Raw genomic sequence first — 27151 nt, 5'->3', positions numbered from 1 at the left:
ATATTGTTGCGGCTATGAGGATTGGGTTTTTTTTTTTTGTGTTGTATTGTATAGTAAATTGTTGTGAAATATTGCTTTATTCTGGACCCTCCTTACTCCAGTTATGTATAAAGGTCAAAGGGCGTCCCATAATTAGGTCATAAACAATCACGTCAGCCAATCATAGATTTCCCCCTCGTTGATAGTTATATCTTTATTATGTGTATTAGGGTAAGGCCTTGTCTTCCATTAAGATGACACTGCATTGCACCAAGTGAAATAGAGTAGATTCCTTTCACACCCCCCTTTCATCATTGCCAAGCCTCGATTGCCAATTACATCCCCTCCAAAACCACCATTGAACATGTGCTCGGGTCGGGGAAGACGGGCGTGCCCGCCCGTTGTCATCAAGGGCGGAGCCAGAGGGTCGCGCGACCAACCAGGGCCGAGGTGAGCACACCGATGGGTGTGTCCTGAAGGCCGGCGGCTTGATCGCCGGAGGCGCTATAAAAGCGCGCGCGCAAGGTACTGCAAAAAGATCATCCAGCAGCGATTCTTGTCCAAGTGAGATCGTCCAGGGAAGCACAAAGCCTGCTATTCGTCGCCTTGCTCGCCAAAGTTGGACCAAGCAAGAGAGTTGGGCAAGAAGCAAGCACGTTGTTCAGTTGTGTGGTTGGACCAGACGAGTCCTGGCAAAGCACGCGACGTCCCCAGAGCAGCCGCAGCCACAGCAGCAACGACAGCAGCGTGGGCCCTTGACGGCAGTTCCGGAGCAGGGCCGCGAAGGAACGGCGGCGGTCAAACGCGCCGATCGTGCTGCAGTACCCTTGGACCTTCCTCTCCCTCCAGCCATCCATCTCCCGCCAGTCCTATCATCATTCTCCGCGTGAGTCTGTCCTTGTTTGTTCTGTCCTTGGGTTAATTAAGTTTGTATAAGCTAGCGTTGCACTGTGTCTAATATCTTCTGTAAATTATTTTCTTATCTTTCCTTCTTCCTTGGTTACTTTGAGCGTGTATATAGTAGGAATAAATTTAGTAGTATTTCCAACCTTTTTTTCGTCTTCTTCTTCTTCTTCACAACCGTGTCGCTTTTGTCTTTTCCATATTGAATATCTGTGGCGCGATCCGGCCAACGTTCGGGAATCGGGTTAGTCGGGGTAACTGTTAGGGCCGCGGGGCCTCCGCTCGGCAAAACCAACATCTGATCCGCGGTCCGCAACAATTGGTGTCAGGAGTGTCGGATTCGGACCTGGGACTAAATTTATTTAGCCCAAATTTTGGAACACCAATTGTACAATTGGCCGTAACAATTGGTGTCGGGAGCAGGAACGGACCCGAAGCGCGCTTAACGCGCTCATAATTACGAGCTATTGAAATTTGTTTCGTTTTACAAAACCCGAATTTTGAAATCGCGCCATGGCTGGTCAAGGCGACGGGATGTCGGTGGGAGAGATAGACGGGGTAGAATCGACCCAGGACCTCGGGGAAATGTATGTGGAGGAGGGCAATGAGGAGGTGGTTGAGGAGGTTTCAGGCGCGCAAAATGGCGCTCTCGCGCACGAGGTTACGGGCGCGCAAAATGGCGCCTCGCACATGGCTACGGCAGCCGCGCCCGCCGCACAAGTGGGAGGGATTGATGTGCGGGACCTCATGGCGCAGATTAATGCAGCCATAGTAATGGTGAATATGGGGCTAGAAGCCAAAATGGAAGAGAACAGTGAGCGGTTGGAGGGCCAAATGGGGGTAATGAGGGACGAAGCGAGGGCTGATAGTGAGCGAATGAGGGACGAAGTGAGGGGTACCGTTGAGGGGTTAGACAAGAAATTTGAGGGGTTAGACAAGAAATTTGAGGGGTTAGACAATGGGATAGAAGGGGTGAAACATGGGTTAAGGGGGCTAGAAGATAGGATGGAAGGCAAATTGCGGGAAGTAGGGGAGCAATCCGCCCGGGAAATCAAACGAATGGGGAACCAGATAAAGGAGGTGAAAATCGGGGTAGAAACCAAATTGGATGCCAGAGGGATGAATTGGGACAGATGAGGGTGGCATCTACAAAAGAGAAGGAGGAGGAGATACGTCAAGGTGTAAGCGAGGAGGTCTCAGGGGTACGCAAGGAGGTCTCAGGGGTACGCGAGGAGGTCTCAGGGGTACGCGAGGAGGTAAAGCGAGTCGAGAAGCGTATGGAAAAAGAGGTGAGAAATGGGACGGCAAAGTTACAAGGGGGCATAGAGGACCTGACGGAGGAGGTGGATCAGCTGACGGTGGGACAGACGGAGTTAGTGGAGCAGGTTCAAAGGAACACTGCGGTACTAGGAGGGTTAAAAGCGACACAAAACGACATTAAAAATGACTTAATAGCGACACAGAGGCAATGTCAGATGGTACGTGAGGGACTGACAACGAGGTTGGACGAGGTGACAGAAGTAATGGAGACGAAGGACCGGGAGGTGAGGACGCACATAGAGACGGTCGAGGTAGCCTTAGAGGACGAGATTGAGGAGAAGGCACCGGGAGATAAAAGAGGTGAAGGAAAAATTAGAGGAGGTGGAAGAAGGGGTGAGTGAAATTAAGAAGAGACGGAGGGAAACTAAAAAGGAGATAAGGGAGGAAGTGATGGAGTATGTGCAAGGTCTGTGTTCAAATCATGATGATGTTCTCACTAACCAAATAAAGAGTTTGCAGGTGGCAGAAGAGGTGCGACGACGAGGTACCGAGGTGAGTGGCGATATACGAGGAAATGTATATGATGTGAGGGGAGCTTCAGTCGGCTTGGGGGTTGCTTTGGATCCAGGTGTTCGTGAGAGGCCGTTGGTGAAGTGTGCGACAGGTACGGTGTGCGAAAGAGGTGTGCGAGAATGTCCGACTCTGGGGTGTGTGAGGAAAAAGTGCGCGCCGAGGAGTGAGTGTGCTGTCGAGAGTGAGTTGGTCGTAGCGCGTGTGCGAGGGGGCACATGGAAGCGCGGAGTGGGGAGTGTTACAGAGGATGTAACGAGAGAGTGTACACCTGTGGTGAGTGTTACGGAGGGTGTAACGGGAAAGTGTGCGCAAGAGGATGCGCGAGAAAGGTGTGTAATGGACAGGTGCATGAGGAAAGAGTGCGCTGTCAAAAGTAAGGAAGAATGCACACCTGTGGTGAGTGTTACGGAGGGTGTAACGGGAGAGTGTGCGCGAGAAAGGTGTGTAACGGACAGGTGCATGAGTACAGAGTACGCTGTCGAGAGTAAGGGTGAGTGCGCGACCGAGTGTGGAGGTGAGAGTAGTAAGAGTGACACGGAGCGTGAGTTGGTTGTGGCAGGTGAGAGAGGATGTACACCTGGAATGGAAGGATGCACACCTGGAATGGTAGAGCGGGTGTGGGAATGCACACTTGAGTTAGTAGTGAGGCACGTGGTTGGGTGTGCAAGTGAGAGCACACCTGTGGTTGTCACAGAGGAGGTGACCGAGAAGGGGGCGCGAAGGTGTGTCGGTGAGGTGTGCGAACGACGAGTGTGTGCAAAGGTGTGCGGTGGTCAGGTGTGTAACCAAGTCTGTGAGCGAAAGAACGAGTGCAATGACGAAGTATGTGGGGTGTACGGGCGGCGTTGGAGCACCGAGCTCGGTGAGGGTGAAAGGGGTAGCGTATGCGTGAGCATGCAGGTGAAGCATCGACGGTAACCGGGTTAGCGGTTAGAGCGACTTATAGCCGAATCGGGCCCTCGGTGCGCGCCAAGCAGCTTCGCGTGCCGTGAGGACCAGCGGGGATCCGAACCACGGCGGTTTCGAAAGAACCGCCGTACGCGATCCATGCCGGGCCGCGCTTTGAACGGCCGCGTCCGTGCTCCACTAGGCGGAGCGGGCAGCCCGATAGGAAGGGTCGTCATGGCGACCCCTTTTTGTTGAGGCGTTCCGGCAGGTCGAGATCGGGCCATTGGATGGCTCCGTGCCGAGGTGGTGCGTGGGATCTCGGCCCGGGTAAGCGTCCTTCCCTGCACCGAATGCCGGACGCATCCAGCCGCTGGCACCAAACAACCCGCATTCATTGCTCGGCTTTACGAAGCCGAGCTTTAGAGATGAATTGGCGCACCGAGAGGATCTAGTGAGTAGACGTAATGATGAGGATAGTGTTTTGGCCCCGAAATTAGAAAGACAAAATTTGATGATTGGCAAAGGATGGGCAGTAATGATTGGCAGATGATGGGTAGTGATTGGCAAATTTTTGATTTGTTGAATTTGGACGAGCAAAATTTATAGTGAGAGATACCCGATGTGGTGGGATGGCAACTCTGCCATCTCTCACAGCGGGGGCAAAGGAGCACTAGATTTATGGGGTTTATGGCAGTGAAAACTAGCCCGGGAGGGTTTGGATAATGTGTAGGGACCTAGAGATTGACAATAGGTAACGGTAAGGTTAGGTAGCTACATTGGACAGGTAGCTGGGGACATAGAGAGGGTAGTTTGGATGATAAGGACGTGGTATGTGCTTAGTTTAAAGGGAAGACGGGGAGCACTAAGTTAGCAGGGCAACAGGTAGATTATATGATGCCGTGTGTAAGGAACAGGTGTGATTGCACAGGTGTGCAACTGAACAGGTGTATGGAGCAGTGTTTGAGTGAGTGATGGTGATGAGTATTGTGCTGACCAAATGGTCCAGGAAGGAAGGAGGGTGCAGGTGGCACCAGGTGTGATTGCACAGGTGTGCAACAACAGGTGAATGGAGAATGGTTGTGTGAAATACATGGAGTGTGGAATACCTGGAGTGTGGAATACCTGGAGTGTGGAATATATGGAGTATTGGAATGGATGGTCGTGGAGTAAGTATGGTGGAAACTATGGAGTGGAGTGGATGGTGCGAAGGTGTGAATGGGGGAAGGATGGACCCCCATCACGAATACCCGGGGAGGGTAGTGTAAGTGTTAGGTAGAGGGTATAGGTAAATTGTGGTTGGATATTGGCATCTGTGGTGCGGGTGAAAGAATGGTATTTGGATGGGTGCATTAGTGTTGTGGAAATGGCTGGGCGTGTAGCCTGTTAGTGTGGGTAGTTGGTTTGGGCACTCCACCACTATGAGGATGTCGGCCAGGTGAGGCCGCAGGTGGGCTCTGGGAGCCGGTAGAGTTGTTGTGGATGGGGCCCGAGGATCCGGAGGACGGACCCGGGTAGCCCAGTGCCAGAGGGCACCGAGGGGTGACAGAGCCAGGAGGGGCCTTCCCCAGTGAGATAGGTTAGGGTGAGGAGCTAGGTAAGCTCGGGTGGCAACTACAGTGATGGAGGTGTGCAGGTGGGTAGACCTGCTGGGAGAGCTGCACGACCCAGCCCAGAAATTGTGCAAGGGCACAGGGAGATGAATCGGGGGAGTGAGACCCCAAATTGAGAAGCACCACAGTTTGGTCAATGGGAATTGGTTTTTAAAACCACATAGAGTAAGATTGCCAATGGTTTGGCAGGGAAAGACCCCGGGTAGTGTAAAGTGTATTAAAGTCATTTAGAAAGTAGTTAGGATTGAAGTCTCCTCGCACCATCTGCATCCACTCACCTGAGGTGACGTAACTCCACACCATGCCAGGTTGTTTTATTATTTTTGATGCAAATGTTTGGATTGTGAGACGCATCATGACGTGGGTGTGACATTGTGCTTTGTTGTTCCATCTCTTCCTCCTTATGAGGATTGATGATGAATTGGGTGATGGCAAATTTTGAAGTAGAGGGAGTGAAGACGAATTTGGTATAGGGGAAATATGGGGAAGACGTGACAGTAGCGACGGATTTGTAAATGTGTAGATTTTTGTAAATATGGGGTTAGGGCAAGGGTAGTGTAGGTGACAGGGGGGGGGGTGACGTACGGTAGGGACGAGCTTTCTCACTTCGCTCTCCGTACGCACTTCACCTTGCATTGCCTTATTGATGTGTACCCTTGTGACCTTACCCCTCGCTCATCTGTCTGTCCCCCCTTTTGTCTCCCACATGAGGACCTGTGCGCCACTGGGCGCCGAGGGGAGCGTGCGTGAGTCCGCCATTGTGCGCCCGGAACTCCCAGAACCAGCTGTCTGCATCGATGCACCACATTATGGACCACATGTCTGTGGCCGAGCACCACTTATGGAACCCGTGGGTTGGGGCATGGCCCCTCTGCTGGAACCGGCCATGAAGGCCCGAGATCTTGCTGGCGGACCTTGGCCACAGGGCACCGATGCCCCACAGGTGAACCACACCAGTCGGCCCTGTGGGCCATAAATAAATAACAATGGACACGTTGGGTGCATTTTATTTTAATACAAATAGGCCGCCAGCAAAGGAAGATGACATCTGGAAGAAAGCAATAGCCAGCAGAGGGAGCCGAAGAGCAAGAGACCACCTGCAGGGTTAGGGGTTGTCGATTTATTTTATTGATGAACAGTGATGACTGTGCACCGATTGGTGCTTGAGGGTGCGTTGGTGCGTTTTTGGGTGCTTTCATGGTGCGTCGATGCAGAGCAGACTGTCTCTCCCCCCCAAAAGAACAATCACAGGTCCTGGCTTGCGTATTGTAAATAAAGTAGAGCCATTGTAAATAATGCGCCCCCACCGTAAATGTATAGTTTGAAGACCATTCCACAATTCGGTTAGCTGTGGGAGTGAGTCTGTTAGGTAGGGTGCAATGGAGCAGCGGGAAATATTTATTTATGTTTTAAAACTGTCGCACTCAGGGTCAGGTTAAAAGTAGAGGGAACTACACCTACGTGTCACACTAAGTTAAAGTTATAGGCCCGGAACGTGCCTAAGAGGAGGAGGGTGCAGTGTTGCGGATATGAGGATTGTGTTTTTTTTTTATTGTGTTGTATTGTATCGTAAATTGTTGTGAAATATTGCTTTATTCTGGACCCTCCTTACTCCAGTTATGTATAAAGGTCAAAGGGCGTCCCATAATTAGGTCATAAACAATCACGTCAGCCAATCATAGATTTCCCCCTGGTTGATAGTTATATCTTTATTATGTGTATTAGGGTAAGGCCTTGTCTTCCATTAAGATGACACTCCATTGCACCAAGTGAAATAGAGTAGATTCCTTTCACACCCCCCTTTCATCATTGCCAAGCCTCGATTGCCAATTACAACCCCTCCAAAACCACCATTGAACATGTGCTCGGGTCGGGGAAGACAGGCGTGCCCGCCCGTTGTCATCAAGGGCGGAGCCAGAGGGTCGCGCTACCAACCAGGGCCGAGGTGAGCACACCGATGGGCGTGTCCTGAAGGCCGGCGGCTTGATCGCCGGAGGCGCTATAAAAGCGCGCGCGCAAGTTACTGCAAAAAGATCATCCAGCAGCGATTCTTGTCCAAGTGAGATCGTCCAGGGAAGCACAAAGCCTGCTATTCGTCACCTTGCTCGCCAAAGTTGGACCAAGCAAGAGAGTTGGGCAAGAAGCAAGCACGTTGTTCAGTTGTGTGGTTGGACCAGACGAGTCCTGGCAAAGCACGCGACGTCCCCAGAGCAGCCGCAGCCACAGCAGCAACGACAGCAGCGTGGGGCCTTGACGGCAGTTCCGGAGCAGGGCCGCGAAGGAACGGCGGCGGTCAAACGCACCGATCGTGCTGCAGTACCCTTGGACCTTCCTCTCCCTCCAGCCATCCATCTCCCGCCAGTCCTATCATCATTCCCCGCGTGAGTCTGTCCTTGTTTGTTCTGTCCTTGGGTTAATTAAGTTTGTATAAGCTAGCGTTGCACTGTGTCTAATATCTTCTGTAAATTATTTTCTTATCTTTCCTTCTTCCTTGGTTACTTTGAGCGTGTATATAGTAGGAATAAATTTAGTAGTATTTCCAACCTTTTTTTCGTCTTCTTCTTCTTCTTCTTCACATCCGTGTCGCTTTTGTCTTTTCCATATTGAATATCTGTGGCGCGATCCGGCCAACGTTCGGGAATCGGGTTAGTCGGGGTAACTGTTAGGGCCGCGGGGCCTCCGCTCGGCAAAACCAACATCTTATCCGCGGTCCGCAACAATATGCAATAGTACAAACGGTGCTGTGTTGTATTTGGACAATTTATATTTGTAGTCACTATTATAAAACCCCATAATATGGATCCATTCCCTACATATCTAATCTAATCTAATCTAATCTAATCTAATATATATATATATATATATATATATATATATATATATATATATATATATATATATATATATATATATATATATATATAGTTACGGATTCGTCACTTCCGTTGTGGTGGTTTTCATCCACTGTAAACATTTTTGATTCCATGTACTATTATTGTTTTCAAAAGGTTTATTGTTTATGAACTGTTTTCAAAAGGTGAAAAAGTTAGAGTTAAAAGAAACCGGAAACCAGATCGGGAACCAGACGACGAAGAGGAAGAAGAAGAAAAAGAAGGCGGAGCGAGTGGAGTCGGACAAGAAGGATAGTTTCTCTGCGGTCCAGATCGAACGTTGGCGAGCAAGAGTCACGAGTGAACTTTGGGTTTCCCAGGAAAGGGATTCCTGCGACAGAGTTGTTATCGCTGTGACAGATCAACCTGCGTGTCAGGTTTTGCGGTCGATTCCGAAGAGAATCGGTGAACTGCCGTTGCGTCTTGAGTGCAGGCCGTCGGCCATTTTGACTCGCGCGCTTTGTGCGTCGAGCAAGGTTTCTTTGCTTCACTTCAGCCGTTCTCACCGCATTCAGACGTATCTGGTGTGTGTGTGTGCAACGCGGATATACCTGAAGGTAAATCTGAGGTTTGCCGACTGCGAGCTGTGGAACGTCCATACCCGAGGGTGTGATTTCCCAGTCGCCTGGAGGGCGCCTTGTGATTTCCCAGTCGCCTGGAGGGCGCCTTGGCACAGCTTTGGCAGCAGGACTAACTGCCAACCCAACGGGATTCTGGTCTCGATTGGACATTGATCTGTCGATCGCTGGAGCGGATCGACTTTGGCTTGAAGCCGGGGATTAGAGACATTGGGGATGTTCTTGTTTCACTCACTTGGAGCACAGTGAGTTATATATTACAAAACTGATGGTACCATCATAGGATATTGATTGATTAATTTTTTTATTTTTTATTTTTTTTGTATACAAGATCGAGGCTCGTGAAAGAGCAAACATTAATCACACAAAAAGACAAACAGACACACAAAACACAAAAAACAAGGGGAGCGGCAGACAAGATGGGGAGAGAGGGGGGAGGACACAAAAGAGAGGGGGAAGAAGGGGAAGGACACAAACACAACATTTGAGAGCAGGGACATCGGGAGGACTTGGGGGGAGGTGGGAGAGGATTAAAACATATGAACACTGCAAGGACTCTGGGGTGAATTACCGGGGGTAGAAAAGATCAAGGTTTTCGATGGGGGAAGATAAGAGATGGTGGTGAACAGCTGTTTTAAAGACCTGGAGGGAGGAGTGGGATTGAAGGGAGTGGGGGAGTTTGTTCCAGAGGCGGGAGAAAAGGGGAATGAAAGAGTGAAGGTGAGCAGAGAGCCTAGACTTTGGCAGTTTAACCATAAGAGGGTTGCAGGCAGATCTTGTGCGACCTGAAGGAATATTGGGGGGACAGAGCACAGAGAGAGCTGTGGGAGCAAGGCCGGAGAGGAGTCGGTAGAAGACAGAAAGACCACCAACCTGCCTGCGGTGAGTGAGTGAAAGGCCCTCGGCGTTGACTACATCGCAGGAGATTCCAATGATTCTGAAAGCTTTGGCCTCAACAGCGTGAAGCCGAGCAAGGTGTGAGGCAGGAGCACCAGCCCAGAGGGGGGAACAGTATTCCATTGAGCTGCGGATGAAAGCCTTGTATGTGGTGAGGAGCTCAGGTGTGCCAAGGAAGGACTTCGCACGACGGAGGATGCCCAGTCGGCGACTGGCTTTGGAGGCCAGCTTGGAAATGTGGTTTTCCCAAGAAAGATCATGGCAGATAGTGAGACCCAAAAGCTTGAGCGACAGAACTTCTTGGAGAGGATTGTTGAGAAAGTAGATGGGAGGGTTGTCCAGTCGGTCCTTTCGGAGAGACATTGTAAGAGTGTGAGATTTGTCAGGATTGAAAGACATGTTCCACTTGTTTGACCAGTCTGTGATTTTGTCCAGGTCTGCAGAGAGTGAGGAGGCTGCAGACTGCCGATCTGAGGGATGAGGAATGGAGCGACAGACAGTAGAGTCGTCAGCAAAGAGATAGAGCATTTTCAAGAGAGTCAGAGAGATCATTGATGAAGACCAGAAAAAGCACAGGGCCCAGAACACTACCTTGGGGAACTACAGCCTGAACAGGAAGAGGAGATGAGAGAAACCCATTCAGGGCCACACGTTGACTACGACCAGAGAGGAAGTCCGCCAGCCATGCGTGGAGATTTCCATGGATACCAAAGGAGGAGAGTTTGGAGAGCAGAGCAGGGTGCCAGACCGTATCGAAGGCACGTGAAATGTCAAGGGAGACAGCTCTAATTTCCTGTTTGGCATTGAGGACCTCCATCCATTGTTGAGAAAGCAGAAGCAGCATGTCCAGAGTAGAGTGACCAGGTCTGAAACCAAATTGATGATCAGAGATCAAGCCATTGGAGAAGAGGAAAGATTTAATATCTGAAGCAATGATGGATTCCATGACTTTGCTGATAATTGGGAGAAGGCTGATTGGTCTGTAGTTGCTGGGATCTGTTTTTGCACCTTTTTTGTGCAAAGCGGTGATGTTGGCTGATTTCCAAGCAGATGGCAGATGACCTTGAGCAAAAGAGAGGGTGAAGAGAACAGAAAGAGGGAGTGAAAGAGCAGAAGAACATGATTTTAGGACCCGTGGGCTGATGCCGTCAGGACCAGTTGCAGAATCAGAGTCGAGGGTTGACAGAAACTTTTCCACCTTGTCAGGAGGAAAGGACACAGAGTCCAGGAGCAGCTGGGTACGACTGGGTACGGTGGGTACAGAGAGGGATGGGTTTGGGACACAAGATTTAGAGGCAAACACAGAGTTGAGGCATTCAGCTTTTTCACGTGCGGAGTCAGCCGTTAAGCCGTTTGAGGTGAGGGAGGGGATGGAGGGGGAACAAACACCAGAAACAGATTTGACCAGACGCCACCAGGATTTGGAAGAGGGAGACAGATAAGAGAGTTCGGTCTTGAGAATGGTGAGATATTGTTTCCTGGCTCTCCTGAGGGTGGACACACACTTGTTTCGGGCTTTGTGAAAGGAAATGAGATTTCCTTCCGTTGGATTTGCTTTCCAGGAGACGAAAGCAAGTTGTTTCAGGGCAACAGCCTCACCACAAGATTCCGTGTACCATGGACGGGAGGAAGGGTATGACAACTGAAGACGAGATGGTATAAATCTGTGCATGAGATAGAGCAATTTACTTTGAAAGATTTCCCAGGATGAGTTGATGTCAGAGGCGGTAGAGATGGGAGACCAGTCCAGATGATTGATGGCTGCTTGAAGACCGTGCCAGTTGGCCTGAGTGAAATGCCAGACTCGTCGACGCTGAGGAGGCTCTCTGAGAATGGTCAGAGAGATGTCCACTTTGACAAGCACATGATCAGATGAGCCGATTGGAGCAGAAGAAGAGCAGCAGACATTTTCAGGGAAGTTTGTCATAACCAAATCCAGAAGAGAAGATCCTCCGTTGACTGAGATCCGGGTCGGGAAATTGACAGATTGTGTCAGTCCCAGTGAGTCGCAGAAGTCCTTTGCTGAAGAGCCATGGCTGGTGAGAGAGGTACCCACACCCAGCCAACTGGCATGGTGACAATTGAAATCACCACATATGAGGAAGAGAGAGTTGGGATGGGTAGATAGAAGTTGGTCCATATTATCAGACAGTGAGATGTAGATGGAGTCATCGCTGATTGGTGGACGGTACAACACACATATGAACAAAAGGTGGGAGCGAAGGGGAAGCCGTAGCCAAAGGTATTCCTGGGGGTGAGGTGGAGAGAGGGCAGTGGAGGGCGAGTGAGGAAGAGAGTTTTTTATAAAGATAGCAACCCCACCTCCAGGACGAGGCTCAGGTCTATCATACCGGAGGAGCGAGTAACCTGGGAGAGATACCAAGGCATCAGAGACATCATGAAGGAGGAAAGTTTCTGTTAAGCAGATCACATCTGGTTTGTCAGAAGCAACCTGTATGGAGAGGTCAGTCAAGTTTGAGCGAAGGCCCCGGATGTTTGAGGTCCATACCGTTAATGAAGAGGAAGGGGGAGCATCGGGTCCAGAACAGGGGGGGGGAGGGGTAGGGTAAGATGTGGAAGAGGAGGAAGAGGTAGGGAGAGCTGTTGAAGGTGTGTCAGAGATTTCAGAATAGCTTGGAGAAAGGGAAGAATGGGGCAGACAAAAGGTTTGATGGAGATTGGGTGAGGCACAGTGAGGTGTTATTTGAGGAGGGGGAAGAGCAAGGCAGGAGGTTTGGGGAGATGAAGGTGAAAGTTGGAAGGAGGAAGAAGCAGGGAGGATGCTTTGAGGAGGAGGGGTGAGAGGGGAGTCTAGGAGGGGAGGAGCGAGGGAGAGTCTCGGAGGGGAGGGGTGTGGGGGGAGTTTAGGAGGGAGGGGAGGGAAGGGGCAAGGGGGGAGATTTGAAAGGGATGGGTGATGGGGAGGATTTGGAGGGGAGGGGTGAGATTGGATTTTGAAAAGTGTATGATTCATGGGAAACGAACATTTTTTGCAAAATGAGTTTGAGACCTTCGAGTCAAAAATACGTTTGAGGACACTGGAGGAGGGATGGAGTTCTGGATAGTTTATGGGATGTAGAAAGGAGGAACTGTAAGAGATGGTATTATATATATTTTTTGGAATGAATAGATTTGGTGAGCAAGACGAAAGCATCCTTTTGTAGGAAAAGAAGAAAAGGGTGTTATAATATATGAGAGAAAATAGTTGTTCAGGGGAGAGATTATACATTTCTAACCGCGTGATCGCGAAGGAAGAACGAACGAACAAAAAGAACAACAAATAAACGAATAAGACCTGGGAAGGAAATATTTTTTTGGGTTTTTTTTTTTTTTTTTGAGTACAGATATTAAACAAGGATGTACGGGGTGAACGACTGGTGCGAAACAGAGAACGAAAATAATTTCAGCGCATTCGACGAATCGCTGAGAGAAAAACAAACCACAAGGTCTGAGACGGTACGGTAGTCTAAGCCTACGAGTACTAGGCCACAGAATACTCGATACCATTAACCGACGATTGTGTATACATGAACGAAAAATTAGCACCGAAAATTTTCCAAAAGATACGCTGTAGGTCCGTACACCGAAAAATAGATACAGTCTCGACAAAAACACAATTGAGAAATATCACTTAGCTTCGAAAGCGTGAGCGCATGGAGCAGCTTCGAAAATACGTGACCTCGCCGTGATCTCGCGAAGATCTCCTTTGATTGAATCTTTGATCTCCTTTGAATCGGCGTGACCTCGCCGATTGTACTTTTGATTCATATTATTGTACTGTTATTCTTGCGTGATTTTAATACAATATTTGTTTGTTGGTAACAATTGGTGTGGCTTCACCATTGATCTTTGACATACAGAATAACACATTTTTCTGCCGTGACTCCTCTCGGGGCTTGGAGGTACACCGTGACCAGGGGGTCGGGGAGGAGCATGTAACACTATCTATCTATCTATCTATCTATCTATCTATCTATCTATCTATCTATCTATCTATACACACACACACACACACACACACACACACACACACACACACACACACACACACACACACACACACACACACACACACACACACACACAAAACCACACATAAATAATTAAATTGATACATGTGGTAAAATTACACGACCAGACCAGGAATCGAACCCAGGTCCTCTGGTGACGACACACTGTACCAGTGCCCTGCCATCTGAGCTATCTGGGCGACCCTGACCAAGCATGCCATTTTCCCACACATGGAATTGGCACTCAATTTCCTTCACTGCTTCCGGGGCACTCGCTGCCAACCATCTTGATAAACAAGATCTACCTTTAATAAGCTTGAGATTATTAAATTGCTACTCGAGAAACGTCTGTTTGTTTGACTTGTATGCACTCTTAAACCACTGGACGAAACAAGTTGAAAACTGGTGATTCACATCAACCCAGGCAGTCCCTTGGCTGGACACCTAACTGGGCATCCAGTCTGCCAGCATTAGTGTTGGTGGACGTTAAAGATCCCACGGTGTCCCTCCCGGAGAGTTGGCGAGATATTGCCGGCACCCTGAACAAATTACAAATATCTGCTCTCACCTCTAACCGGGCTCCAACCAGAGGGGTACTGGTACTGCATCACCGGTACAGCCACGCTACGAGCAATGATTCGACCAACAGCTGCAGGCTGCATATGAAATTAATGAATGATCTTGGCTTATGCCCAGGAACGTTCAGATGGTAACAATGTCATCGCCAGGGGGGTTTCAGGGTGAGGGGGTGGACACCAATTCTCTCGATGTAAATGTGCACCACATATAGTGCCACCAGGTGGAAGCCAATATTACAAGTCAAAACAAAATACGCCATCATAGAAATGGGAGATTTAACCTGTCTGCAAGGGCTGGTTCTTGCGAGTATTCTAAGGTATACGTTGTAGATGGGATGAATTGTTGGAAAGGAACAAATTGTATCATGAATCAGTGGATCTGGAGAAAGCTCATGATAAAGCATACGAGGAAGAACGAGGTACCTGACATACTCGTAAGGATAGTTCCAGGTGATTATGATGGGGTTAAGCAATCAGCCAGAACGAGGAATAGTTGCTCACAGGAATTTGAAATCGAGATTGGTTTACATCAAGGTTCAGCTCCCCATTCTTTTCTGTTGATGGTGATGATGGGTGTGTTGTGTTGTGTGAATGAGCAAGAAGAGGGTTACCCTGGGAAATGTTGTTTGCAGATGATTTGGTGGTGACATCAGACTCTGAGGAGGGACTTCAGGATGCAATGGTTGTGTGGCAGGAAAGTCTGGAAAGTGGGTGACGAAGAATAAAGGTGGGAGGGGAGGGGGAAAAGAGGTAATGGTGAGCAAGAAAGAGGAAGGAGAGGATGTGGATATTTGGGAAAGGGCAGGCAGGGAATTAAAGCCAGTAGGAAAATTAAAGCATCTTGGATATATTTTGGAGGATTGGGAATGGTTACAGTGAGAGTGAGCAAGATGGACTAAGTACAATTTTTCTGGGGTGATTCTTATAAAACGATCAAGTCAAAATATTCTGGTGAGGCTGAGGGTGACAATTTATCAAATTGCAAGAAAACCAGTTTTCCTGGATGAAGTGGAAGCTTGAGGCTTGAAAAAGGAAGAGAAGAGATTGCCGCAGAGGACAGAGATAGATATTGTGAGGGTGGATGGTTTTTTTTGTTTTTTTGTTTTTTTTGTTCACTGAATCGAGGCTCGTGAAAGAGCTAACATTTACTTCACAAACAAATCAACCAGACAAACAAAATATATAAAAAGAGGGAGCGGAAGACAAGATGGGGAGAGAAGGGGAAGCACACAAACACAACATTTGAGGGCAGGGAGATGTGTGGGAGGGAGAGGGCTTGGGGGGAGGAGGCATGGGAAGGGGGTTGGGGGGGTGGGAGAAGTATAAAACACAAGGACACCAAGGACTTCCAGGACAGAAGTTGGTATTTCAAAAAAGTGGAATTGGGGTGAAATTAGCGGGGGTAGAAAAGATCAAGGTTTTGGATGGGGGAAGATAAGAGATGGTGGTGAGAACAACTGTTTTAAAGACCTGGAGGGTGGAGTGGGATTGAAGAGAGTGAAGGAGTTTGTTCCAGAGGCGGGAGAAAAGAGGAATGAAGGAGTGAAGGTGAGCAGAGAGTCTTGATTTTGGCAGTTTAACCATAAGAGGGTTGCAGGAAGATCTTGTGCGACCTGTAGGAATATTTGCGGGACAGAGCCCAGAGAGAGCTGGGGGGGGGGGGGGGGCAAGGCCAGAGAGGAGTCGGTAGAAGACGGAAAGACCACCAACCTGCCTGCGGTGAGTGAGTGAGAGGCCCTTGGAGTTAGCTTCATCGGGGGAGATTCCATTGATTCTGAATGCTTTGGTTTCAACAGCGTGAAGACGAGCTAGGTGTGAGGCAGGAGCCAGGAGCACCAGCCCAGAGGGGAGAGCAGTATTCCATTGAAATTGACTCAGAGAGTATTGACTCAGAGAACAAAATAAATGAGGCTATCAGGTGTGTATGAGTACAGGACATTCGTGAAAAGGCATTGGATGCAGGTCTGCAATTGTTAGGGTGTGGGCACAGGAGACAGGAGCGGATTGTGCTCAGCAGGCCTTTGATATTGATATGGTTGGTGGGCAGTTCTTGGAGAGGGCAGACACCAAAATTGAGGTGGATGGAGGTAGTGAAGAAGCATATGAAGAGAGGTAGGGATGTACAGAGGATGATCAGGATAGTGAGGCTTGAAAAGGGAAAACTAGTGTGAGCGGTCATAAGAATGGAGGATTAGTTGGGGCCATTAAAGCAGGAGTAGTAAAAGAATGATGTGAATAAATAACAAAGAAAAATACTATTGGTCAATAATTCTGAGACGATTGAAAAATCTTTTCTTCCTTTGCCCCATATTCTAACTTTGTAAGAATTTACGAGACGAGTAATAAAACACAATCAACTCTTCATCTTGACAAGGGTTGTATATTGTCTGTGGGTAGGAAGAACCCATTTTGGAATTGTACTCTTGCTAATGAACATCTGATATTTGTATAATTCGACGTGTTACGACGGAGTTAATTTATCGGCAGAAAAAATAAATTCCGAGAACAACTGGGTCAGGAAGATTGCGTAAGTAAAGAGGGTGGATAGAAGGAGAATGGATGAACTGAGGGAGGAGATTGGTGTGCAGATGAGCGTGACATGGAGATTGGTGAAATTTTGGCTGAGATGGGCTGGACAATTTTTTTTTTTTTTTTTTTTTTTTTGTATACAAGATCGAGGCTCGTGAAAGAGCGAACATTAATCACACAGAAAGACAAACAGACACATAAAACAAATAACATCGGGAGCGGTAGACAAGATGGGGAGAGAGGGGGAAGGACACAAACACAACATTTGAGAGCAGGGACCGAGAGACATGGAGACATCGAGAGATCTGTGGGAGGGAGAGGGCTTTGGGGGGGAGGCATGTGAAGGGGGGGGGGGGTGGGAGAGGTATAAACATATGGACACTGCCAGGATTTCCAGGAAAGAAGTTGGAATTTCAAACAAGGTGGATCTGGGGTGAATTAGTGGGGGTAGAAAAGATCAAGGTTTTGGATGGGGGAAGATAAGAGATGGTGGTGAACAGCTGTTTTGAAGACCTGGAGGGAGGAGAGGGATTGAAGGGAGTGTGGGAGTTTGTTCCAGAGGCGGGAGAAAAGAGGAATGAAAGAGTGAAGCTGAGCAGAGAGCCGAGATTTCGGCAGTTTAACCATCAGAGGGTTGCTGGCAGATCTTGTGCGACCTGTAGGAATATTTGGGGGACAGAGCACAGAGAGAGCTGGGGGAGCAAGGCCGGAGAGGAGTCGGTAGAAGACAGAAAGACCACCTACCTGCCTGCGGTGAGTGAGTGAAAGGCCCTCAGAGATAGCTTCATCGCGGGAGATTCCAATGATTTTGAAAGCTTTGGATTCAACAGCGTGAAGCCGAGCCAGGTGTGAGGCAGGAGCACCAGCCCATAGGGGAGAACAGTATTCCATTGAGCTACGGATGAAAGCCTTGTATGTGGTGAGGAGCTCAGGTGTGCCGAGGAAGGACTTCGCACGACGGAGGATGCCCAGTCGGCGACTGGCTTTGGAGGCCAGCTTGGAAATGTGGTTTTCCCAAGAAAGATCATGGCAGATAGTGAGACCCAAAAGCTTGAGCGACAGAACTTCTTGGAGAGGATTGTTGAGAAAGTAGATGGGAGGGTTGTCCAGTCGATCTTTTCGGAGAGACATAGTAAGAGAGTGAGATTTGTCAGGATTGAAAGACATGTTCCACTTGTTAGACCAGTCTGTGATTTTGTCCAGGTCTTCAGAGAGTGAGGAGGCTGCAGACTGCCGATCTGAGGGAAGAGGAATGGAGCGGCAGAGAGTGGAGTCATCAGCAAAGAAATAGAGAGGATTTTCCAGAGAGTCGGAGAGATCATTGATAAAGACCAGAAAAAGCACAGGGCCCAGCACACTTCCTTGGGGAACTCCAGCCTGAACAGGAAGGAGAGATGAGAGAAATCCATTCAGGGCCACACGTTGACTACGACCAGAGAGGAAGTCCGCAAGCCATGCATGGAGATTTCCATGGATACCATAGGAGGAGAGTTTGGTGAGCAGAGCTGGGTGCCAGACCGTATCAAAGGCCCGTGATATGTCAAGGGAGACAGCTCTGATTTCCTGTTTGGCATCGAGGACCTCCATCCATTGTTGAGACAGCAGAAGCAGCATGTCCAGAGTAGAGTGACCTGGTCTGAAAGCAAATTGATGATCAGAGATCAAGCCATTGGAGAAGAGGAAAGATTTCATATCCGAAGCAATGATGGATTCCATGACTTTGCTGATAATTGGGAGCAGGCTGATTGGTCTGTAGTTGCAAGGATCTGTTTTTGCACCTTTTTTGTGTAAAGCGGTAATGTTAGTTGATTTCCAGGATGCTGGCAGATGACCTTAAGCAAAAGATAGGGTGAAAAGAACAGAGAGAGTGTGAGATAGAGCGGCAGAGCAGGATGTTAGGACCCGTGGGCTGATGCCGTCTGGTCCAGTTGCAGAATCAGAGTCGAGGTTTGACAAAAACTCCTCCACCTTGTCAGGAGAGAAGGACACAGAGTTCAGGAGCAGTTGGGTTCGACTGGGAAAGGTGGGAACAGAGAGAGATGGGTTTGGGACTAAGGATTTTGAGGCGAACACAGAGTTGAGGCATTCGGCTTTGTCACGTGCGATGTCAACTGTGTGGCCATTTGAGGTAAGGGAGGGGATGGAGGGGGAACAAACACCAGAAACGGATTTGACCAGACGCCACCAGGATTTGGAGGAAGGAGACAGGTTTGAGAGTTCATGCTTGAGTGAGGAGAGATAGTGCTTCCTGGCACTCCTGAGGGTAGACACACTCTTGTTCCGAGCTTGGTGGAAGGAACTGAGATTGCCTTCAGTTGGATTAGCCTTCCAAGAGGCAAAGGCAAGTTGTTTCAGGGCAACTGCCTCACCACAAGATTCAGTGTACCATGGACGGGAGGAAGGGTAAGACAACTGAAGGCGAGATGGGATAAATCTGTGCATGGGAGAGATCAGTTTGCTTTGGAAGAATTCCCAGGAAGAATTGATGTCAGAGGCAGTGGAGATGGGAGACCAATCCAGACGATTGATGGCTGCTTGAAGACCGTCCCAGTCGGCCTGAGTGAAATGCCAGACTCGCCGACGCTGAGGAGGCTCTCTGAGAATGTCCATTGGTGAAGATGGGGGAAGAGAGAATGGCAAAGAGAGCAGATAGGTTGAGGGAACAAGGTAGGAGGAAAAGAGGTAGACCGCGATTTAGATGGGAGGATTGTGTGAAGCGAGATACAAGTCAGGTGGTGGTGGTTGGAGAATGAATGAATGAATGATCGTTTTAAGGCCATTTTCCCCGCTATCGCGGGGGTTAGCCTTGCAGGCCCCATGACAATCATGGTTCCCAGTTTGAGGCAATGTTTTTATGGCCGGATGCCCTTCCTGACGCCAACCCTTAGTCGCCTCTTACGATGCGCAGGGATACGGTGTACCTATTCTAAACCGGGGTACACACCGGGATCATTCATCCCAGCAAGCTGGTACTCAATTTGCCGACCTCGGAAGGATGACAGGCTGAGTCAACCTCCCTGGTGTTAAATTAGCGATTGACCGGGATTCGAACCCAGGATCCTAGGATCCCAAGCCGGCACCCTCACTGCGAAGCCAACACCAGGCTGGTTGGAGGGTGGAGAGAATTGGCTGAGGACAGGGGGGTTTGGAGGGAAGGATGGCGGAGTATCGTGGTCAGGGCAGGTGCTTGGTGCCATCGGACCTCACCCCTTATAAATGGAAGAGGAGAACAACAAATATAAAATGGGGAAACTGTGGAACCATCGTTACCATACTGTATGTATAAAGAAGTGTCTATTGGTGTGCTTGGTTTGATGTTGTTCATGCGTTTTATGTGTTTGTTTGTAGTTGTTCGACTGTTGTGATGCCCCTAAACCGCTGGACGGAATGAGTTGAAAACTTATGGTTGTACTTGGAGTGTGCCCAGGAAGGTTTTATGCAGATAAATTAAAATCCCGGATGCCAAACATGTTTAAATATCGACATCACGAGCAGAAGACCATGCTAAAAAACCGCGACAAAAAAGGTCTTAGCATATTGTTGCGAATATGGAATTTGGCCTCCATATCCGCTTGTAAATATTCCCCTATTTTCTCCGATACTCCCCAACTTTCCCCAATCCCCCATTCCCTAGTCCCATTGCATGTAAATAACAATCAGTAGAGCCGACCTTCCCCTTATTCCCCCATTAAATGTCGTGCCCAGGTCCACCGCACCACACGTAGACAACTTTCGGACATCTTCCTAGTTATTCTTAATCTATGTCAGTTAAGGCCTCGTTTCCATTAATTATGACTCTTCGTTGCACCAGAATGTGATTATATGGCATCAGTAGTGAGTTTAGGACCTTTCCCATACCTCCTCCCATCTTCTTCCCCAAACAACAACAATAACAACAACTACAACAACAATTACAACAACAACAGAGGAGATGGCGGCGGAGCGGGGGAGGATGCGTCCTCACACCGGCTCGATTAGCTCCAGACCATGCGCTCCACGGGGTTACCCCGAAGGGGCTGGCTGTCAGCTCCTCGTCAGGGGCGGAGCCAGTAACCCCCCCCGCACGCACCCAATGAGAAGCAACGTGCCGATTCCACGAGGCGGAGCTAACGAGCCGAGGGCGTGTCACTCCCCGCCGGATATACGCAGCCGCTTGCCGGATGTGACGGGAGATGCGCCTCAGCTTGGAGAGAGAAGCCACCGCCACCCCCAGCGCGACGATACCTCCCCGCATCTTTGGACCGGACCGGACCGTACTGGACCCTGCTTTGAGCCAAGAGTGCACCTTGAGCCATCGATACCCGCTGTCCTTTTCATCAACCCCCGTGTGAGTCAGCCTTGTCCCGTTTGTCTGTAGTCTGTCCGGGGTTAATATAAGAGTGTGTCTAAGTGCCTGTCTTTCTGTGATTATAACTCTAGCCCCTGTAATCTGACCTTTCCGTACGAATATAATCTCCTCCGGAGGTCTTGAGAACTGAACCCTTGGTGTCGTATTGTGTTATTGTAATCCAGCCGGGTGTCTTCTTTTTCTTATTGAGCCAGCGTAACGCGACTAGTCAACGTTCGGGCACAATCGGGTAACTTGTGCAGACGTGGTCATACCATAAAACCGCTCGGTAAATAACATCCAAGCCACGTCTGTAACAATATTATTATTATATAGAAAAAAGGGAGAAGAGAAGAGAAGAGAAGATCAGACACCCTCCCCTTGGAGAAGCAAAGTTCGCTATGACGTTGTACACTGTTGCTCAGCACACTAACGGGGTGAGAAGACGGCGTGATGCGAACAGCAGGCCCAGCGTGGGTAATGTGAGCACAATCGCTCACCCTCCCCCCAGGGAAGCAAAGTTGGCGATCTTAGCGATGTGGACATCGATAGGAGTGGTTTGCACCATCAGACGAAATGTATAGTTTCTGCTGCCAGCACCTTTTCTGGGAGACTATTCCATGCATCAAACTACTCTTATGAATGAAAGACTACTGCCTTTAATATCATGCTCTCCTGTTCTTTACCCCTCATGCTATGACCCCTTGTCCTGCCACTCTTCATTCTGCTGAAAACCCTTCCACATTTACTTCATTGATATCCTCTTTAAATATGAAGCATTTCTATTACATCCCCTCATTTCTAATGCATAATGCCCTATCTTCTTCAACCGCTCCTCATAGCTGAGTTCTAGCCCGCATGGAATCAATCCAGCCACTCTACGATGAACGCTCTCCATTGCAGGTATGTCCTTCCTCAGATGTAGTATCCAAAACGATTTTTTTTTAATGCCAAAATAAATTCTTTATATTTTAGTTCTTAGAACTAGAAGAGAAAAAAAATTATACAATAACTGAAGACCTTTTTACCTGCGACATGCCGCAGGTCTACAAGAATTTGCAATGCTGTTGTTGCTGTTCTTGTTGGGGTTCAACTTGTGAAATGTGCACCCATTGGTTGAACAGCTGCCAGTCCACACCCACATCTGTCCCTCAATTCCACCAACCATATCACCGACACGAAATGATATGGCCGCCATATGAATATATAGCACCATTAAGCTGAGCACCATTAAGCGAGTTTGGGGCGCCACTCATAAGACCGTTGCAACTACAGAATGGGCTGCATTCTCGTCGGATGGTCCACTTCTACACTAGGAGATCAAACCGCTTCCAGATATCATGGCAGATAACAGCATGTGGATCGCATTGCCATCCTTGTAAATGGTGGAAAGACAGAGCAACTGCTTGCTGTCCCCAAGATCAGCCATGACATGGGAGAGGAGCAATGCAAGGCCTGTCTCCATGTGCTGGAGGACTGGAAACTCAAACCCATGGTCCAGGGACAGATCTTCGACAGGATGGCTGCCAACAATGGGTTGAGAATGGGTGCCTGCACCCTCCTTCAGAAGGCCCTGGACAAGGAGCTTGTCTGGATCGCATGCCGCCACAATGTGTTGAGGCGATGCTGTCAGCAGTATTGGCTGTCACTCTGGGAGCAACGGTGGGCGTGAGAAGGGGCTCTTCCAACGCTTCCAGAAGAGATGGCGCTGCATCAACAAGGCTGGCACCCAGCCTTCTGGCGACAAGCTCTTTGTTGGTTTGCCAGATGGACTGCAATAGGAGATGATATTATTTGATGCAGATGCGGTTACAAAGCAAAACTTCATGAGCGGACGATGGAGAACTTCATGAGCGGACGATGGAGAACTTCTTCAGCTCTGCCACATGTTCCTTGGGGGATCCTCCAAAAGAGCCATGCTGCCGTATGCCTGGCACGATGCATAACGCATGTTGGATGGCCAAGGCCATCTATTCCCTGAAGATCTTCCTGTTCAAGGGCCAGATTAAGTTGACAGCACATGAGACGGCTGGCCTGACAAACATTTTCCTTTTCATTTCCCTCATCTACACCGGCTACTGGAAAGAGGCCCCCCCTCCCATAGAGAGGTCCCCTCAATGACAAATCTCCTTGCTCTCCTGCACAAGTACCTTGTGCTTTCCATCAGGGAGACAGCAGCCAATGCGTTTTGTCACCCAATGTGGTACTTCTCCAAGAGCACCTCATGCCTCTCAACACCTTCAACGATCGCATCAACGGAACCCAAAAGCCCTGAAGCGGCTGCAGGGAAAGGTGTTTGATCATTGTACTCCATTGGAGGCATAAATCAAAAGGCAGCTGTCTTGAAAATGTTCAGCCTCCTCTCCACAAACGGCCAAGAGTCCAAGCCCGAATTTAAAAAATCATTTTCGAATTAAAAATAATGTGCAAGTGGTCGTGTCCACTAAATATTGTCCAATATTTTGCATGCAGACATAATTTGATACGTCATGGAGGCAGCCTTGTGGAGAAAGATTTCCCACTTTTATATATGTATTTATTAGTGCTGGGCTGATGCCGGAACTGGTAATCGGCACAGGCCTGTAATCGGAAATTTTTCAGGTGATCTGCACCGGCCGATTGGAGTCAGTCTAAATGCTGATTACCGATTGCAGAACAGAACTGTAATACAACCCAAAAGTCTTGTTTATGGTGAATTTAAATAAACAAATAACAAAAACAACCTTGCATGAGAGACGTTTCTCAAGTAGATGTGCATAAACATTCTTTATAAATAGCTCACTATTGGCATGTGACGGGGAGAAAAATTTGGCTCGGTAATTTGGAATACATGTTAATACGACAAAAACAGCTGGGAAATCAGGTGTTATCAAATTTATTTTGCTTTGACACTCACAAAGAGAAACAACATAACCTTTCTAAAGCACAACCGATTCATATAAATTCACCAATTGCTTCAGTAGCAGCTGCTCGTACAAAGGAAAACGCGAATCGCTCATACTGTACCTACTTCCTGCCAAGTAAATCTTAACTCACACTCTTACGATGTCTCTCCGAAAAGACCGACTGGACAACCCTCCCATCCACTTTCTGAATAATCCTCTCCAAGAAGTTCTGTCACTCAAGCTTTTGGGTCTCACTATCTGCCATGATCTTTCCTGCGAAAACCACATTTCAAATCTGGCCTCCAAAGCCAGTCGCCGACTGGGCATCCTCCGTCGTGCGAAGTCCTTCCTTGGCACACCTGAGGTACTCACCACACACAAGGCTTTCATCCGCAGCTCAATGGAATACTGCTCTCCCCTCTGGGCCAGTGCTCCTGCCTCACACCGAGCTCGTCTTCACGCTGTTGAAACCAACGAGTTCAGAATCATTGGAATCTCCCGTGATGAAGCTACCTCCGAGGGCCTTTCACTTACTCACCGCAGGCAGGTTGGTGGTCTTTGTCTTCTCCCGACTCCTCTCCGGCCTTGCTCCCCCAGCTCTCTCTGGGCTCTGTCCCCCAAATATTCCTACAGGTCGCACAAGATCTGCCTGCAACCCTCTTATGGTTAAACTGCCAAAATCAAGACTCTGTTCACCTTCACTCCTTCATTCCTCTTTTCTCCCACCTCTGGAACAAACTCCATCACTCTCTTCAATCCCACTCCTCCCTCCAGGTCTTTAAAACAGCTGTTCACCACCATCTCTTATCTACCCCCATCCAAAACCTTGATCTTTTCTACCCCTGCTAATTTCACCCCAAATCCACTTTTTTGAAATACCAACTTCTTTCCTGGAAGTCCTTGGTGTCCTGGTGTTTATACTTTTCCCACCCCCCCCCCCCCCCCCCTTCCCACGCCGCCTCCCCCCAAGCCCTCTCCCTCCCACACATTCCCAATGTCCCTGCTCTCAAATGTAGTGTTTATGCGCTTCCCCTTCTCTCCCCATCTTGTCTACCGCTCCCCTTTTTATATACTTTGTTTGTTTGTCTGTTGGATTTGTTTGTGTGATAAATGTTAGCTCTTTCATGAGCCTCGATTCTGTTTACAAAAAATAAAAATCATATGTTCCAGGTGTAAGCATCAGTTAAATTTCGTTTTTGTCATTTTAAAGGCATAATGCTTGCAGTATTCTGGGTCCCCGAGCAAAAGAGGAACATTTCACATTGTCTTTAACAGCCCCATTATATAACACGTTAACTTGTAGGGACGTTATACATGCATACTGCATTTCCACTTCCTGGTATGCTGGCTTGAACGTTAAGCAGTACGATGCTGGTCAGTTTCAGTTTTCAGTATACATTTTTTTGCACTTAAACAAATACAAGAAACCCACCCCACCCCTATTCTCACCCAGTCCAGTAGATCCTTGCAAAGGTTGCGTGCTGCGTGTAACCCATCAGGCTCAACATGGCTAAAAGGGCGGTGAGCAAAAATAGAAAAGCACATTTAAAACAGAAGTAAAGAGGTAGGTAAAACATGGGAAATATCAAAGGAAAAATTATGGAGATTAGATTTGAGGATTTGATGTGCACATCACAAATTCACAGAACCCATCGGCACAATGTAGGAAAAACATTTTTGTTACGTCGGATTGAATGTGTGGCTTATTTATTTATCTCACTGTCTGTTTGTGTCCATATATCTTTTTGTCGTGCTGTGCCCTCATAATAAACTGTCATTCCATAAGAACACTTTTTGTGTGATGACACTCCATTGCAGATTGTACGAGTGCCATTTTGGCATGGCTTTAATAGTAAATCCTCGGGGGACATCACAATTGGTAGCGTTCATTTAAAGAGACCAGCTGAATTAACAATTCCGACCAGGGTGGGGGAGGGGGTGGGTGCGACTTTCCAAGAGTTGGACAAGTTTTCCAGGACTTTCCAGTACTGTTTTTTATTTTTCCAGGAAACTGAAGGACTGTACGCGAACCCTGACACCAGCTACTTGTGTTATCTCTACTGTTCCTTTTGCCCTGTTCAGTGTTCTAGTTCTTGCACGTACGTGCCTTGGCCCTGTACACAAAAAACTGTCTTAGATTGGCAGCCATTGTGTAGCCTTGATGGGCCAAATGGTCTCTTTCTGTGTTGAAGTTCCTTGGAAGGGAAGTAATCTATCATATATTGTGAACCGTGGTGTCTGTCTGTCCGTGCGTTCGTCTGTCTCCCATTTACGGCAGAAGCCCCGTAAATATCCGCATATCCGCTTACATGCTCCGTGAATGTGCTGTCCGCTTACAGTCATACATAAATTCCACAAAATACACCAAATTGCAAATTATAGCATGTCCACAAAATACACATAAAACACAAATTTACAAAATTACAACAAATAGGATGAAGTACAGGACAGTGTAGAAGGTTAGAAAAGTGTCAAGTGTAGAGTGAGATTGGGGGTGGGAGGAGGGGGGAGGGAGGGAGGGAGTCCATTCCTAAGGTGAGGGATCTAGTCGGGTGGGAGGGGGTTGGGAGGGGGTGGGGGGGGACTACTGCAAGCCGAATGAACGGCTTGTGATGGCCAAAGCACGGGGAAAGAAACTATTCAGATGGTGGGTTGTATTGGTTCTGATGGCTCTGAACAGTCGACCAGAGGCAGGTTTTTGGAAGAGGTGATGACCGGGGTGGGGGCAGATCACCGGGGATGATGCAGACCGGGGCAGATGACCGGGGCAGATCAGCGATGATCTGCCCTGGAGTCATGCAGGTCCTCAATGGAGGGCAGGTGGCAGCCGATGACCATCTCCGCAGACCTGACGATGCGCTGCAGTTTGCTCTTGGAGTGGGCAGACGCAGTCCGAAACCAGACGGTGATGGAGAAAGTGAGGATGGACTTCATAATGGTCATATAGAATGTGACCAGTATTGTTTTGGAGAGGTTGAATTTCTTCAACTGGCACAAAAATACAACCACTGATGTGCCTTTTTTGTGATAGTGGTGATGTCATCCCACTTGAGATTGTGCAAAATAGTGGTCCCCAGGAATTTAAATGTTTCAGCCATGCTGACGGTTGATCCATATATTTCCAGGAGGAGTAGTGATGGGGGGGGTGTTTTCTGAAGTCAATTAACATTTAACAGTTTTGAGTGTGTTCAGTTCCAGGCAGTTTTGTCTACACCAGGACACCAGTCGGTCAACCTCCCCCAA

The 27151-nt window shown here is 48.5% G+C and overlaps 1 protein-coding gene across 2 annotated transcripts in view; it reads right to left on the bottom strand.

Annotated features, from left to right (window-relative positions):
• The window catches only part of LOC137433033 (uncharacterized), an 85327-nt gene that overhangs the window by 28353 nt on the left and 29823 nt on the right, over positions 1–27151 (bottom strand). For both annotated transcript variants that reach the window (XM_068125428.2, XM_078783879.1), the window contains one exon: positions 25358–25418. In XM_068125428.2, coding sequence (XP_067981529.2) covers positions 25358–25418 — 61 coding nt within the window. The remainder of the gene's footprint in view (positions 1–25357; positions 25419–27151) is intronic.

The sequence above is a fragment of the Myxine glutinosa genome, chromosome 8 (genome assembly GCF_964187855.1).
Source record: "Myxine glutinosa chromosome 8, kmMyxGlut1.1, whole genome shotgun sequence".
Classification (NCBI taxonomy): Eukaryota; Metazoa; Chordata; class Myxini; order Myxiniformes; family Myxinidae; genus Myxine; species Myxine glutinosa.
This window is presented reverse-complemented; position numbering and strand designations above follow the sequence as displayed.